Source organism: Ambystoma mexicanum, chromosome 3q, assembly GCF_040938575.1.
Source record: "Ambystoma mexicanum isolate Mex_15411 chromosome 3q, UKY_AmexF1_1, whole genome shotgun sequence".
NCBI lineage: Eukaryota > Metazoa > Chordata > Amphibia > Caudata > Ambystomatidae > Ambystoma > Ambystoma mexicanum.
Window position 1 is genome coordinate 669,049,687 of NC_090926.1, and position 16,059 is coordinate 669,065,745.

At 47.3% G+C, this 16,059-nt stretch overlaps 1 protein-coding gene across 2 annotated transcripts in view; it reads right to left on the reverse strand.

The window, feature by feature from the left end:
• Positions 1-16,059, reverse strand: part of TEKT3 (tektin 3) — a 102,295-nt gene that overhangs the window by 65,240 nt on the left and 20,996 nt on the right. For both annotated transcript variants that reach the window (XM_069654552.1, XM_069654553.1), the window contains exon 2: positions 1,884-2,491. In XM_069654552.1, the coding sequence (XP_069510653.1) occupies positions 1,884-2,462 (579 nt within the window). In that variant the 5' untranslated portion in view covers positions 2,463-2,491. The remainder of the gene's footprint in view (positions 1-1,883; positions 2,492-16,059) is intronic.

Sequence of the window (16,059 nt, forward strand, 5' to 3'; positions counted from 1 at the left end):
GCTTTGCCTTACTCTTGCTTTACTCTTTTGGTTGAGGGTTCACACTCTTGGCTCTTCTCTGCACCAGTAGACTATTCCAAACCCACACCACTCTAATTCCTTAAGTCCTTCTTTGTTGTTCTTACAACACCTTCACTTTCTTCTTCTTTCACCTGGATGGTTTGTTTCTGCTATCAAGGGACCATTGTGATCTGTTATCCATTTTTGGGCAATTTAGGGAGGGTTACAAGTGGTACACTTTGCTGTAGCATTTACATCATCATATGGAAATGTTTGGTCGTTTTGAATTTCTTTGTAGAGTGTTCAGACGCGTGAATTGGGTATCATAGTCGCCGGGAGATGGCATAGGCAACATTATTTATGGGGACAATACATGACGTAAATGGGAGCGGGGGTTGCTGTGGTGTCGCCCGCTTCCTTAACAAAAATGTGTGGGTTGCGGGGGTGTCCCCCACAGGTTCCATATGGTAATATTACCGGAAAAAAAGGCGCCTTTCTTGAATGGTGACATTTTTGCGGGGATATTATCACATGGAACCGTGAATTGTGAGACTGGATTTGGGTATCGTATTATAGAGGCTTTTTTCATAAATATTGACAGGTGCTGTACAGCTTAACCTGTAGTAGTGAATTGCAAATATATGAGCTTTTTCTCATGGAGTAAACGCTCGCCTCTGCTATGTGGACAAAGTGCTTGTTGCAGACTGAAATCCAGGCAGGGCTCACTTAACCCTTCATTCTTCCAGGGGCGATAGACTGAGCACCATTAAATTGGGTAACAATAACAGCTATTAATGCAGTGATAAGAAGTGGGAGGAACCCTGCATGAAGCACTACAGTATACACAGACCTGATATTGTTATTATTATTCTGTGTGGAAACATACAGACTGGAGCAATCCTATGGCGCTGTGATGGCATGCTCGTCCTACACCGACCGGATCCTTTGGCCTGGTCGGCCACATACGTTTATACATATTGAATCCAGGTGTTCCTGGCTATGCAATAAATGCTTTACAACACTCCCTCATTCATTCAAGTGTAAATGCCTTAGCAGGTGGCATGATGGCACTCTTCCAAACAATGTCACAGAATATCCTTGTAATGTGATAGGCTATTTCGTCCAAGGCCTGGGGACAGGAAGTTGACAAAGCACACCATCCTCAAACACAAATAATCTAAATTAGCTATATAAACTCTGTCACAGTAAAATCAAATCCCTCATATCAGCGCTGTCATATTATTATGACAGTTTCAGCATGACTAATGCATGGTAAGACACGTCCATACATTGACGCGCTTGCCGTTGCTATGGTGTGCAGCAATGCGTCTCTTTTGCCTACTGTTTGCTTTCATTGTGTCATTCAGGGCACAGGGCTGTCACCTAATACTGACACAGAGCCCTGCCCATCCCCACTAGGGGCTGTGTATCCGGTGTCAGGGGCTTTGTTTACTTCCAACACACTAACAACCCCTGTGCAAACACCCTGCAGACATAACATGGGCCATGATGAGAGCGGATAGGATGGCCGAAGAACTGTTGACAGGCAGTGCTAGGCGACTGTGTAAAGTGGAGGGAGTCACTGCCTACACTGACAGATCCAGCCTGCCCCACCCCCTCTAGGTTTACCTACAGGGGTAATACACAAGTATTAGTTTGGGCACAGGCAGGGACAGTGAGAAGCTCAATATTTCCTTCTGTCTTTTACAACAACCTTGTAATTCCCAAGCCACTTATTGGTTTTTTGGTATATGGAAGATTTACTGCACCGCAGATTAATTACACACAGTTGTGTTTTGCCTTCCTTTTTGTGATAAAAAACTTACCTGTTAGGGCATTACCCTGTACACTGTTATCCCAGTGCCCCCCCAGTTTGTGATTACCTGCAGGGGTCCCTCTGTTTCGGCTAAGGCTCTTTCCACTCTCCTCTTCACGTCGGTCAGAGAATTTGTCTCGCCGATCATTTGGTCAATTTCGTGGTTGATCTCAGATTTCCAGAAGGCAATGTCGTTGACACGCTCACCAAGGTTTTTGCTTGTGTCCGTCTGTGTCCTCCGGGTTTGCTGATCCTTATCTTGCAGCAAGCGACTTGTGTCCACCCGCAGCCTCTCAGCGCTGTGGCGAGAAGACTCGGATTCCCTGTAGTTGAGCTGGTTGGATTTGTACCAGTCGTCATGCGAGTACCTGGTGAACAGGGCTGTCCTGTTCGAAGGGAAGGGCAAAAGCTTGGATGGGATGACACTTTGAGAGCTTTTTGTGAAGGGTGCCAAGCAGGGGGTGACCGAAGCCACCTTGTAGTAGGCGCTCGGCCTCCAAGGGAGGGACAAGCTATGGCTCAATGAATAGTGAGGAAACCTGTTCTTGTAGCTTGAGGCCATGGTGGAGATTGCCGGTAGGAAGTTGGCAGGAGTGGGCCTGGGGCGGCCATAGGTTGCAGTTAATGTCGATCCCATAAGCTCCATCGTGGAAACTGTTCATTCAACTCTGCCACCTGCATGAAACAAAGTCCAGAAACATAAAGTGAGCCACTAAGCCAGTCAATTTCTGATCACTCAGAGTCTTGAGTAATGTTAGAGGCACTTGTTTATATTTTGAAAAGCCACACACCCATTCCCCCACGGTTGAGCACTTCATAAAATGCAGTCCACATGCAGTTCACGTGCTTCCCAAGATATGTAGTAATGTAAGTCTTGAAAATAGCCAGATCGATGTGTTTCAGAAACCCACTATCACAATGGGAAAAATGTGGGATTGCTGCATTAGAGGGGCAAGCCTAGAGTAGGCTGGCTTCCTTTGGTTGGGAGGTACAGTCTTGCTACAGTGCCACCACACCTCCCATTGGTCCACCTGTGGATAGACGGGGCGCATAAACTGAGTATAGCAGCTTGGGACACATGGGCAGAAAGGATGGGGGGCTATTGGGCACATGCACCTTGAGAATATTGGGGCACAGGGGCAGGCAGTATGCTGAACCTTCAAGCCACATGACCATACAGTGTGCAGAGTTTGGGGCACATGGGCAGACAGTGGGAGGAGCTTGGGGCACATGGAAAGTCTACATGAGGGGCTTGCAATCATCCCATATTGCCTCCGACCTAAACCCATTGTCCTAAAGGGGCTCTCCTCTGAGAAGGTTTGGCCTTCTGAGCTGTGCTTGACCCATTTGAGGATGCGGAAATCCCTCTCATTTCCATTTCCCATGGTCTTCTTCTTCTAGTTCTGCAGTGTAACATTTCTCTAATATGTGCTTTGACAGATCTCTGTGCTTTCACCCGTATGTCTTTTCATTCTGGGAAGACCGGGTGCAAGGCTCAGTGGAATCATGCATCCACTGCAGGGGCCTGTGTTTGACCTCATGGTTACAGGTTCAAATCCAGGCAGGTTGACTCAGCCTTTGACCCTACCGAGGTTGATAAAATGAGTACCATTAAGTTGGGCAACTATAAACATCTGCTATCTGTCAAAAGCGCTGGATGCTCCTCTCGGGGTGAATGTGTGCTCTACAAATACAGCTGTTATCTTCTATAAAATTTCACAAGTACCCAACTAGTGCATCTGTCCATGTTGAGTGATGCAATGTGAGGCGAGATTCCAAAACAATCAAAGTGTGCAATCCCTAATTCATATTTTGCACATACTTAGGATCTACAGCAATTCCGGAAAACAATCAAGAATGTTTAAAACAATGATACGTGTTCGTGTTTCGATGCACACTATGATTAGATACCTTGGAGTAACAGCACATCAGCAAAAACATACACAACCAAATATTGTTTAGCAAAGATAAATCATGACCAGCGATCAGTGATACATTCTGCCCTTTTAGTTTTTGGGAGGCGTTGAACTGTTGGTAATCTACCCATTTCAATCTGTAATATACCTTCAACAGAATGAAATGTACCTAAATCTTGTCTATTTACTAACACACCATGCCAGGAGCATGTAAAGCCCTGGTGTTGGGCTGAGCAGTTTAAAACAGCCTTCTGCAAACAATATTGTGTGTAGCAAAGAATCTCTCCATTGTGGATCCCATTACCGAAATTGTAAACTGTGTGTGCTAGTCCATCTGCAAAACCTATCACATTTGTCGACTGACGTGAATTAGGTGCTCTACTGTCAGAAAACATTGACAACAGAGAACAACCCCCGCTCTGTCAGAAGGGATGGATTGTTTTTGCACAGGGGCTGAAACCAATGCTGGGATTGCAGTTCTGGCAGTGTAAGGTAAACATTGCCTAGTTTAAGCTGAACGTCGATCAACTCGAAATCTGGAAGGAATGTCAGGACTGGGGATGGGAAGTTGTACCAGCATGTCTTACCAACAGCAGACAGCATGTTGGGCATGTGGAGATATGTTCTGGGGACAGAACACATCCCTGAGGAGGTGGCCCAAGAGACCCCCTGCTCAGGCCATAGTGATTTTTCTATGTGTGGTGCCATGTAGGGCCATGTAGTGCCTGATGCAAATGAGCTTGTGAACATGCACTCCATCTGTGCATTAAACACAATGCAAAACAAATAAGACACTCATTATTCTGTAATTTGGCCTTCAGACCCCAATTTCCATATTTAAGTCTCAGCTCCAAGTTGGACGTGTTTGATCTTGGACAATGTTCAGTCTGCCTCATTGAATAAGCCATTACCTATGAATTTTCAAATATTAACAATGATTGGCTAGGAAATGTAAGTAATTATTGGGAGGATGCCAGGTAATTTATTTTATTTTATGTATATCTATAGCACACACCTTATCAACAAGTGATATATCGAGCACTGTACAGAGTAAAAAGAAATGCAATATAACAGAATGAGAACAACAAGATTAAAGGACAGACCTCACAAGCTTACCAGCAGATAGTGGCATAGCACAACATATGAGTTCCCCCCTGCAAGCCTTGTTGAGGTCCCCGCAGCATGCTTAGCAACAAATCATGGGTCGTGCTACACTTTGGGCTGGCCTAGACTGCCACCCCAACTGCCAAGGTCAGCTCCTCAGCCCAGAACTAGCTCCACATCCTTCTTCCTCGTCCCAGTAATTACCTATGAGGCAGTGTGCAATGCAGCTTTGAGTAATGAAGTATACATGTAAGTAATCCACGTCCATCTACCTTGTCCCAGTACTTGTGTATGAGGTAACGTGTCTCATACACAAGTACTGGGACGAGAAAATTAGGGCTAGGAGTAATGAAGATTACCAATAAGTAACCCAGTTGTTAAAAACAAGCACACACCATTACCTCCAGATCCCTCTTCCTCATCCCAGAACTTACCTATGAGGCAAATTGCCTCATAGGTAAGTACTGGGACAAGGAAGAGTGGGATTAGGAATAATGAAGACTACAGGTAACTAAGCCAGGCATTACATCCACGTCCCTCTACTTTGTCCCAGCACGTGTGTATGAGGCAATGTGCTTCATACGCAAATTCTATGACGAGGAAGAGTAGGACTAGGAGTAATGAAGATTACCTGTAAGTAATCTGAGCATTCATCATACACTCCTCACACATGCACACCCAGTCACCCATACATTTACATGTGCATCCTTTCACCATACATGCACAACCAGGCAGCCACCCATACATCATGCACTCACCCATTCACATATACACACTTACATGCAAGGTGACACATTTACACAAAATACTTTTTCTTACCTTTGAATCCGTTGATCCAGGACAGGGAACAAGGCCTCCAGTGTAGCAGGAATGTGTGTTACTGTCATGTAGCTGGAGGTCATGGAGTGCCAGGGACTCCAATGACTTGAACCAGAAATTGTTTCTTTTTGAAGTCACTCTGCCTTCATAAAGAAATTATCTCCATTACGGGACCAAATACCATAACGGAAATAATTTCTCTATGAAGGCAGAAGGACTTCAAAAAAAAAAATATTTATTTTTGAAGTCAGAGGACTCTCCCCACCCCGTGATACAGAGTCCTCCAACCTGGAAGCCTCCATGTCATGGAGTGCAGGGGGCCTATGACTTCAAAGAGAAATAGTTTATTTTTAAAGTGCTTCTGCCTTCATAAAGATAGACATTTATACAAATCTTGAATATAATTACAAATTAATTTCTAGTAAAAAGGTAGGTTTTTAACAATTTTCTAAGATGCAATAACGAATCAGCTTTACGGTTATGAATTGGAAGAATTTAAAAAAAGTTGGGGCAACATTCGAGAATGCTTGTTTTTAAGTTTCTGCCTTTGTTGCCTTTGGGATAGAAAGTACCAACATATCTTTATTTCAGGAATTCACATTTCTGGGTAAAATGATAATTTTTCAGAAAGATGATGTGACAAATCCCAGGGTATCGTCATTGCTTTCAATGGGGGATAGCGAGTGGATATCATAGGTGGTGGAATCTCCTTGTGGGACCAGTAACGACCATAATGCTAGAACACAGTACCCTGCCAATCACCTGACCTTAGACCCCCTTCCTACAACCTTAACCCCTTACCTAATAGGGTCACGAGTTACTGTCACCCTACCATTTCCATAGAAAGTACTGGGACTATTAAGAGCACAACCAACACAATGGAGATCAAGGGAAGAAGTACTGAGATGAAGAACTCCATTGACTTTCAGGAGAAAGTACATATTAAAATTACTGAGATGAGGAAGAGGTGCAGAGACATGAAGAGTACTCGTAGGAACCATAATTAGCAGTCTAGTTGTTGCCAGCCGTTCAACGGTCAATGTGGAGTAGCAAAGGAAGAGAGACTCTGGAAGCAATAATCTAGTCCTCCCGGGAGGAACTGCAGAAGCCAGTACAGTGCAGGAAGGTGGAAGGAAGTAGACCAGGATGCCAAGAGGGGAGCTGGAAGGACCAGGGCCAGTTCAACGTGGAAGGACCAGAAGATGAGCTGGCAGAGAGAAGCTCCCCAGGTATTCCTGAAGCCTGGAAAGTGCATGAAGGGAGGACCGCACTGCCCAGAGAAAGATTGAGACTGCAGTGATCCTGACAGACCAGAGCCCACTACAAGGCTAGGGGGAGAACTCGGGCTAGCTGTTTGGAAACTAAGATGGTGCAGTCAGCATCTTCAAAGCCAAAGTACCTGGCAGGATAGTGAAACAGGTCCGTCCCTCGACAAGAGAAATGTAGGGGTCTCAGACCCATCACACGAAAGTAACACAAGTCATCTTCCTCGTGGCGGTACTTGGGAGGAAAGGGCCCCAAATACTGGAACACAAAGAGGGATCTGGGAGCTACCACACAAGGGCAACACAAGTCATCTTCCTCATGGCAGTACTTGGGAGGAAAGGACCACAAGTATCTGAAGGCAAAGAAGAGGGGTCTGGGACCCCCCACTATATGCGAACCACACAAGTCAGCTTCCTCGTGGTGGTACTTGGGAGAAGAATGTTCCAAGTACGCACTGTAAGGGAGGCATGGTATCACAAGTATGACACTGACACAAAAGTTACAAGTTTCAAAACCTTTATTACATTCTTGGGGTTTGTAAAAAATTCTACGTTGCTGTAAAGGTATGATGGGCGTAGTCTCTACCATCAAATAATAAAGAAAACACAGCCCTAGTCAGTCTATGTCAAATCAAAATGGTCTATACTAACAAAACCTAATGCCTGCCCTATCTCTTATATAAAAAGTGTGTAAAGGGGAATGTGTACGCAAAGAAAAGTCGGTGTTATAATATAAAGGATCAAGGTGGCTGAGTCAGCTCTCCTCACCACTTTGGAGAGCACGGATTAAGGCAGCCCCCATAAACAAGATGACACACTCTGGCTCAGGTTGTCAAAAAAAGGCAGTTCAAAACGTGGGTCTAGGCCTGCTTGGCCTTCCACGTTAAAGTCACTTATTCCAGCTTTCAAAAAGTTCTTTCACATTTGAACAAAAGATCACGCAGGCCTCCCTCAGTCAGGCTCGGATCTTTCAACCACAAAGTACCTGATTCAGCATAGGTCTCCCTCAGCCGGGATCGGACCTGCTAATCACAGCACTTGCATGGGTTCCCTTCCCCAAGTTTTATCCACTATCGTTAGAGGTTCTCTTCCCCTAACTTGTTTCCTGTGACCGTCTCCCTCAGTGGGGCTCAGATATCGAAGACTTTCGAATGTGCGAGGCTTTTACCATAAACCTCTGCAGGACCGCTTCAACTTTCACTTCAGCTCTCTCTTATATTATTTGTCCCAGTGTCTCTTGGTATTGGTTGTTCCAAACCACATTCACACAATCTCAAAGAAATGTTCCTCTTAAAGCAATCACCTTTTTAACTTCCCCATTCGTCAGGGTTAATCTTGACCATTGCGCATTTCAGAGTTCATTCACTTTATCACTTTATAACAAGACATCAAATGTTTCATGGATACTTTTGAGTGGGCTGTTTCCTTTTGCGGGACCACTAAGCTGCTCTGCATTACTGACTTCACAGTTATCAGTAACTTAAAGGTTCACTACTGGTTTGCTTTCTTTCACGTCTCATCAGCATGCGTGCAATCTGTTTCACCTTCAATCTTTCCTTGACACAAACCGGCCTTTCATGTTTTTTGCGTACTCACCAGCTGTGTGCATTCCTTTCTTGTCTCTGCGGCTTTGATTCACAAGTCAAGGTTTATATCACTGGCGTTCACCCGGGAGGGTCGCTGGCATCAACACAAAGCGGATTTCTTCTTGTCTGAGATTTAGCTTTATCTGTGTATCCTTCATGGTTTACCGGAGGCAACAACCTCCTTCAGGGATCTTCAGGGTCTTCCTACCCTTCACTCTGGTCGCTCGATCGGTCATCCTGTTGCAGTGGGTTTACCTTCACCCCGGAAGATCTGCTCTTTCTCGTGTCTCACCTTGCTCAGAGTGTTTCTCTACATTCTGCCTTTTATCCTTGTGGGGGGAGCTAATGGTATGATATGGTATTGTTTCTTTGTATAGCACCTATACACAGACCAGTGTTTCAAAGTGCTCAAGGAGGGTGGGAGCATGGGGGAAAACAAACAGTCCCTCAGAGCGCTTGAAATTCTGAGACAATAATGGTCTGCACAGGCAGAGTAAGTGCGCAAAAAGTATATTAAAGATTGGGGGACAGCAAATATGCCTGACGGCGATTCTGCAGATTTAGACAGTGCAATTAAGGGGTGAAGACAAGGGAGAACAGACATATGATCTTCTGTGCAGTGTGTACGGATCGAGCAAGTGCACAGAGGGTCAAAGGGAGGGGGAGGATCAAGTGCACCCAGTCGGTACAGTCTGGGGTATATGCAGAGAGGGCCACTCTCTTGGGTTAATTTCTCAAGTGCATTAAGTGGGGTAGGGTATAGGGCCCTAAGGCAAGTGCAAGGGAGGACTGACGGTGGTACCGGGGACCAGTGAGACACTGATGTACACCCGTCAGTCAGTTAGCATTCTGTACAGAGGAGGAGGGAGAGAGGGAAAAAGAGGAGAACTAAGTTAGAAGGGTAGAGGGAGAGAGAAGGAAGAGGAGAAGAGGAAAGCCTTGAGGAGTTTCTGGAATTTAAGGAGATCTGGTTCAAGACAGAGGGTGGCAGGGAGGTTATTCCAGAGGGAGGCACCTGCTGAGGATAAGGCTCACCCTCCAAATCTCTGCTTGGAGAACCTCGCAGAAGGTTGGAGGTAGATGAGTGGACGGTACGTGAGGGGCAGTATTTAGGTAGACAGCGTTGCAGGTAGGTTGGTCCCAGGCCCCAGAAAGCTGTTACGCTCACCTGGTATCCACGGGGACGCACTTATGCCCTGGTTGCCGGATTCACTCTGGACCCTTCCCGATTCGGTTTGGTGCCTTCTATGGAGGTCGGGCCTGAAAACACAGGAGGACTGGATTTAGGAACAGATTTCGTTTTCTTCCCCCGCTCCCTGGATTCGATCTGATGGCTTTTCTTATTTATTCCCCTTTAGGTGCACAGAGGTTCGGTGGATGCACAGCTTGGATCGGGCTCCTACCCGGATGATGGACGCAGGAGCGTGTGATGGATGGTAGGTTAAGCGCGAAGTGCGGTGCAGTAATGTCTTCTTTTGCTAACCTGTGTTCTTTATTCCTTTTCAGGTCGTGATGGTCTTTCTGGGCGTGTGAAGATTTCCGGAAGGCGGATCCGGCCAAGAAATGCCCAGCCAGGTGAGGTTGTTGTGATTACTGCCGTAAATGCCGTGAGTAACCTGTTTTAACGTTGTCCTTCTTTCTCTCTCCCTCGATGTGCTTCATTCTGGTGTGTGCGTGATGTCCCGGTGATGCTGCCGACTGCATGAAAGACCGCGAGCTGCAGGAAGACGGATACTCGACGTATTGGAAGCTGCAGGTCAGCAGAGACTGCTAATGATGTTCTTTTGTCTCCTCTGCGGGTCCGCTGTTCAAGGATCGCCGGATTCTGATCTCTGGACACGATGAGCGTCACGATGAGCGTCACACTGCTGGCTGCAGAATAACGTGAAGCACGTTCTGTAACTTGGGTGTAGTTTATGTAGCCCTTTAGTAAAGTAGTCCAGGTAAAGTAGTCCGGGCTACCACACCCAAAACACTGCCCCGCACACACAGGTTCTAGGAACTAGGCTGTGTGGGTGCCTCCATGTTGGCTGCAAAAAGTAGTCCCTTCAAGACTGTGGGCATCATTACACGGTAGGCGGTAAGGGTTTACCGGTACCGGTATTTTACTGGTACCGGTAAATCCTTACCGCCTTACTACGAGGTCCCCTTGCGGGTTGGGGAATTTAACGCCTGCTTTTTGCAGGCATTAAAAACCAACCCGCAAAGGGACCAGTGGAGCTAATTACGGTACCGTAATTAGCGCCTTCCCCATTCCCATAGAGCCCTATGGGGCAAAAATGGGAATGGGGAAGGGCAATGGTGGAAGGGGGAATTACCGCCCCGCCAACCTTGGAATAGGGCGGTAATTCCCCTTTCCACCAAGGCGGTACCGGTAAATTACCGGCATGAACCATGGCACTAATAGTGCCATGGTTTACCGCCTACCGTGTAATGAGGCCCTGTGTCCCAATCTGAACATGAGCCTGGCGGCAAAGGCGCCAGGACGGACTCCAGGAGAGTCCATGAGAGTCCTTGGGGCCTTAAATGAACCCTGAGTCTTAACCCTACCTGGCATGTGACCATGCCAGTGAGGTTTTGGGTCACGGGTCGTGACAGCAATCCCCCCCAAAACCCCTCCTAAGGTGATTCTCCTGCCTGGTCCTGGTTTGGCTGGAAAGTTTTGATGAAATAGTCTAATCAAACGCGGTGCATAAATCTTCTCACTAGGTTCCCAAGATCTGTCCTGAGGGCCGTAACCCTTCCAATCAACTAGATAGTATAGTTTGGATCTGGTATATTTTGTATCCAGGATTTCTTTCACTTCGAATTCGGGTTCTCCATCGACCATAATGGGTTCAGGTGGTGGCTTAACTCGTGTACCGGGTTGTGCTAGTTTTAGAAGTGAAACGTGGAATACTGGGGGAATTTGCATGTTGGCTGGTAATGCTAGTTTAACAGCTGCTGGATTTATGATAGCTTGAACAAAATAAGGTCCCAAATAGCGAGGACGAGAAGTCTGGGTTCCGTTTAGAGGTATATATTTTGTAGCTAGCCAAACCTTGTCTCCGACCTGATAGTCAGTGGCCTTTTTCCGATGTTGGTCAGCAAACCTTTTTTGCTTGTTTTTGGCTTGAATTAACTGTTCTGTTGCCTTTTTAAAGGCCTGAGTGATGTTTGCAAGAAGAGTCTTTACTACCAGAATTTCGAGACTGGGTGGGCTGTCTAGTTCGGAAGTACGTGGATTTCTGCCATAGAGGGTGTAGAAAGGTGTTTGACCAGTACTGGAATGCAATGAATTGTTGTACGCATATTCGGCTATCCATAATAGATCTTTCCAGGTTCCTTCGAAGTTAAGTGCGAAGTGCGGCGCGGTAATGTCTTCTTTTGCTAACCTGTGTTATTTATTCCTTTTCAGGTCGATATGGTCTTTCTGGGCGTGTGAAGATTTCCGGAGCGGAGCCGGCCAAGAAATGCCCAGCCAGGTGAGGTTCTCGTGATTACTGCCGTAAATGCTGTGAGTAACCTGTTTTAAAGTTGTCCTTCTTTCTCTCTCACTCCAGGTGCTTTGTTCTGGGGCGTGCGCGATGTCCCGGTGATTCTGCCGATTGGATAAAAGACTGCGAGCTGCAGGAAGACGGATACTCGACGGATTGGAAGCTGCAGGTAACCAGAGACTGCTAATGATGTTCTTTTGTCTTCTCTGCAGGTCTGCTGTTCAAGGATCGCCGTATTCTGGTCTCTGGACGCGATGAGCATCACACTGCTGGCTGCAGAATAATGCGAAGCACATTCTGTAACTTGGGTGTGGTTTATATAGCCCTCTAGTAAAGTAGTCCAGGTAAAGTAGTCTGGGCTACCACACCCAAAACACTGCACCGCACAGTCTGGTTCTAGGAACTAGGCTGTATGGGTGCCTCCATGTTGGCTGAAGCCCTCCAATGAAAAGTAATCCCTTCAAGACTGTGTCCTAATCTGAACATTAGCCTGGCGCCAAAGGCGCCTGGACTGACTCCAGGAGAGTCCATGAGGATAGTACAAGGCCCTTCGGGCCTTAAATGAAGCCTGAGTCTTAATCCTACCTGGCATGTGACCATGCCAGTGGGTTTTTGGGTCACGGGTCGTGACAAAAGCCTTGCAAACAATGCAAAGGGTCTTGAATTTGATCCTTGCCACCACAAGAAGCCATTGAAGGGATTTCAGTGCCGGAGAGATGCGGTCCCTGGGCTTGAGGCCAAGGAAAAGTCTTGCGGTTCTGTCCTGGATGAGTTGCAAAGGGCACAGAGCAGAAGAAGGGAGGTTCAGGAAGAGGCTGTTGCAATAGTCCAGCCTGGAGAGAACCAGAGCTCTGGAAACATTGAGCCTCTGGGGAAAAGTGAAAAAAGGCAGAGTACCTATGATGAGGTGTAGTGATAGTTAGACTTTTTAGATGTCTGAAATGTGAGAGGAGAAGGAGAGAGTGGAGTCGAAGATGACACCAATGTTTATTGCTTCACAGGTGGGTACGGGTGTAGGGCCAAGGGAGGCCGGCCAGAGTGAAAGTGGGAAAGCAGGAGCAGGGGTTCCAATGTGAATGATCTCAGTCTTAGTGGCATTGAGGCAGAGGTCGTTTGCAGCACACCAAGACTGAATAGCATACAGACAATCAGGTATGAGTGAGGAAGAGGAGGCAGCTGAGGGTAGCCTGAAAGATAGTTGAGTGTCATCCGCATAGCACTGGAAGTTAGAGGTGAAAGTAGTGATCAGATGTGCTAGGGCAGTGATATAGAGGTTGAAGAACCAGGGGGATAGGTTATAGCCCTGGGGAACACCACAGGTTGAGAGAGTGATAGTCGAGTGAAAGGCTCCGAGTTGCACCTGGGATGGGCATTCGGAGAGGAAGGAGGTTAATCATGCCAGAACCTGACCTGTGATTCCCAGGGTGTCACAGAGATGTGCGATCAGGATATTGTGGTTAATCGTGTTGAAGGCAGAGGAGAGGTCAAGGAGAATGAGGACAGAGGGGGTGTTAGTGTCAGGATTTGAGAGCAGGTCTTCATGGGTGTTCAGGTGAGCAGTTTCCGTGCCTCTGGATGCTCTAATGCCAGATTGATGGTCTAGAAGGAACCAATAGATTTGGTGTGGAGGGTCAGCTGAGAGATGGCCAGTTTCTCCAGGAGTTTGCCCAAGAAAGGAGTGATGGAGATAGGGCAGTAGTTTGCCGGAATGGGGGGCAGCAGAGGGTTTTTTGAACAGAGGGTGAACAAGGGAGTGCTCCAGGGCAGTTGGGATTGCTCCAGAGGAAAAGGAGAGGTTGCAGAGATCAGCCAAGGCTGGAGCGAGGGAGTCGGTATTGTCTGTGATGGTTTTGGAGGGCAGGGGTCCACCTGTTTCAATGAAACCTTCATAGATCGGACTTGTTTGGTGACCTCATCTAGTGTGACGGGCGAAAGAGAAGAGAGGGTAAGAGGAGGGGGGCAAGGGAGGCTCTGGTGTTGGTGTATGTTGTGGTGTGGAAGAGAGAGTGGAAAGGATGTGTTAGGTTTTTGTGGTGAAGTGTGCAGACAGAACCAAGCTAAGGTCTTGGGTGGGTGTGACAGAAGAAGAGGCTGCTGCCGGATTGGCCAGTTTTTTGCAGAAATGTTTGGCTGTGTTGTTTGTGGCTGCAGAGATGTGGGCTTCAATAAAGTCTCTTTACTTGGTGCAGATGCGAATTTGATAATGCCTTTGAAGGAGGCGGCAGGCCAATTTGTTAGATGGTTCGTCTCACACATTCTATTTTTGCTCAGCTGCCCTACACTTTCGTTTAAGGGCAGTCAGGTCAGAGTCGCACCAAGAGTTGCACTTTCTGGAAGGCTTCAGTCAGACCCTCATGACAGGGGCAAGAATGTCAAGAGTGTTGGTGATAGAGAGATTGACGTTAGAGAGGGCTGTGTCAGGGTGGGAGTCAGCCATAGGAATGGGCAGAGGAGAGTAGAAGGAGACAATAGCAGCCATTGTCACTTTTCATGTGTCTAGTGACTTTGAAGCCAAGTGGGTGTGCCGTATGTATTGCTGCAAGAGGAGAGGAGAGCTTCAGGAGTGTTGAGAGAAGGGAGTGGTCAGTCCAGGAAAGGGAGATAGTGAGAGGGATAGAGATAGGGATGTCAGTAGAGATGAGATCATCCAAGGTCAGGCCCGTGGTGTGTGTGGGCCAGAGGGAAGGATAGAAAGTGCAAGAGAGTCACAGAGGTTGCAGAAAGGACCTGAGGAGTCAGGAGAGTCAACGTGGATTTTAAGATCACCCAACAGGAGGAGTTGAGAGGAGGAGGAGAATAGAGAGGAGGCCAGGTCAGCCCATTCAGAGAGGAAGAGAGTGGACTGACCTGGTGGCCAATAGAATGTGGCCTTCATGAGAGAGTATTTTGGGGATAGTGAGAGTCTGCAGACTAGGCACTCGAAGGAGGAGTAGGCCTCAGTATGGATGATGGACACTGGTATCCATTCTGGGAAGATAAGTGCCACTCCCCTACCTGCCTTGATAGGCCTGGGCGCGGAGAGGATTGTGTAGCAATCAGGTAGGAGTGTGTCAAAGCTCGTGACAGAGCTATCCTTGAACCAGGTCTCTGAGATGATGAGCACATCAAGATCCATCAGTTTGAGGAGGTTGCTGATGTCAGACAAGTGTTTGACGGCAGAGCAGGTGTTGAGCGTGGCAATGTGGAGCAGCTTGCCATCTTTGAAGGTCCTCCACGGTGGGGCACAGGGGATAGTGGTTCCCCCAGAGGGTGGCAAGAGGGCCAGGGGGATAGTGGAGGATGGCAAAGGAGCCAAGGGAACCTTTGCAGAGGAGAAGAAAGGCACAAGTGGCAAGGGAGGCTGTGCAGAGGAGGAGGAAGGCACAGAAGGCAAGGGAGTCTGACCAGAGGGAGAGGGGAGGTTAGAGAGGTGAGGGAGGAGCCTGTCGAAGAGAAGAAGGTTGGATTGAGGACCCTGCACCATGATTGTGCCATTGAGATACACATTAATGATGACTCTCGAGGGGTGAAGAGGTCAAGGAGAACCTCCCAGCGAGTGCCACAACTAATGGGAGAAGAGGCGATATCAGAGAGAAATCAGACGATTTGTAGCGAGTCCATAGATCAGGTGAGTTAACGAAGAAGAGGATATCAGTGATGGTCTCTCTGGCAGAAGCCATGACATAGGTATCTGCAATAGGAAGGCCTGGATTGGAGCCCAGTATGTCCTTCTTAAGTTTCTTACGGTCAGATTTAGTGATTGGAGAAGGATAGGAGATAGTGAAGCAGTTGGAAAGGATAGGAGAGATAGATAACAACATGGTTGGCAGAAGTGGAGGTGGGAGACACTTGCCAGACTGAAGCACTGATGCACTTGGAGGTAGGGGCAAAGGGGGGGACCAGAGAGGAGGAGTCGACAGAAGGAAGTGTGCCCGCTGGTGAGAACACAAGCAGCCACAAGGCACAACTAAATTCGAATTTTAGCAGGGCATGTGAAATACATGCAGCACTAGACAAGGCTAAATTCAAATTTTAGCAGGGCAGGTGAAAAACAAGCAGCACTAGACAAGGACTAAAATCGATTGATTTTAGCATTGC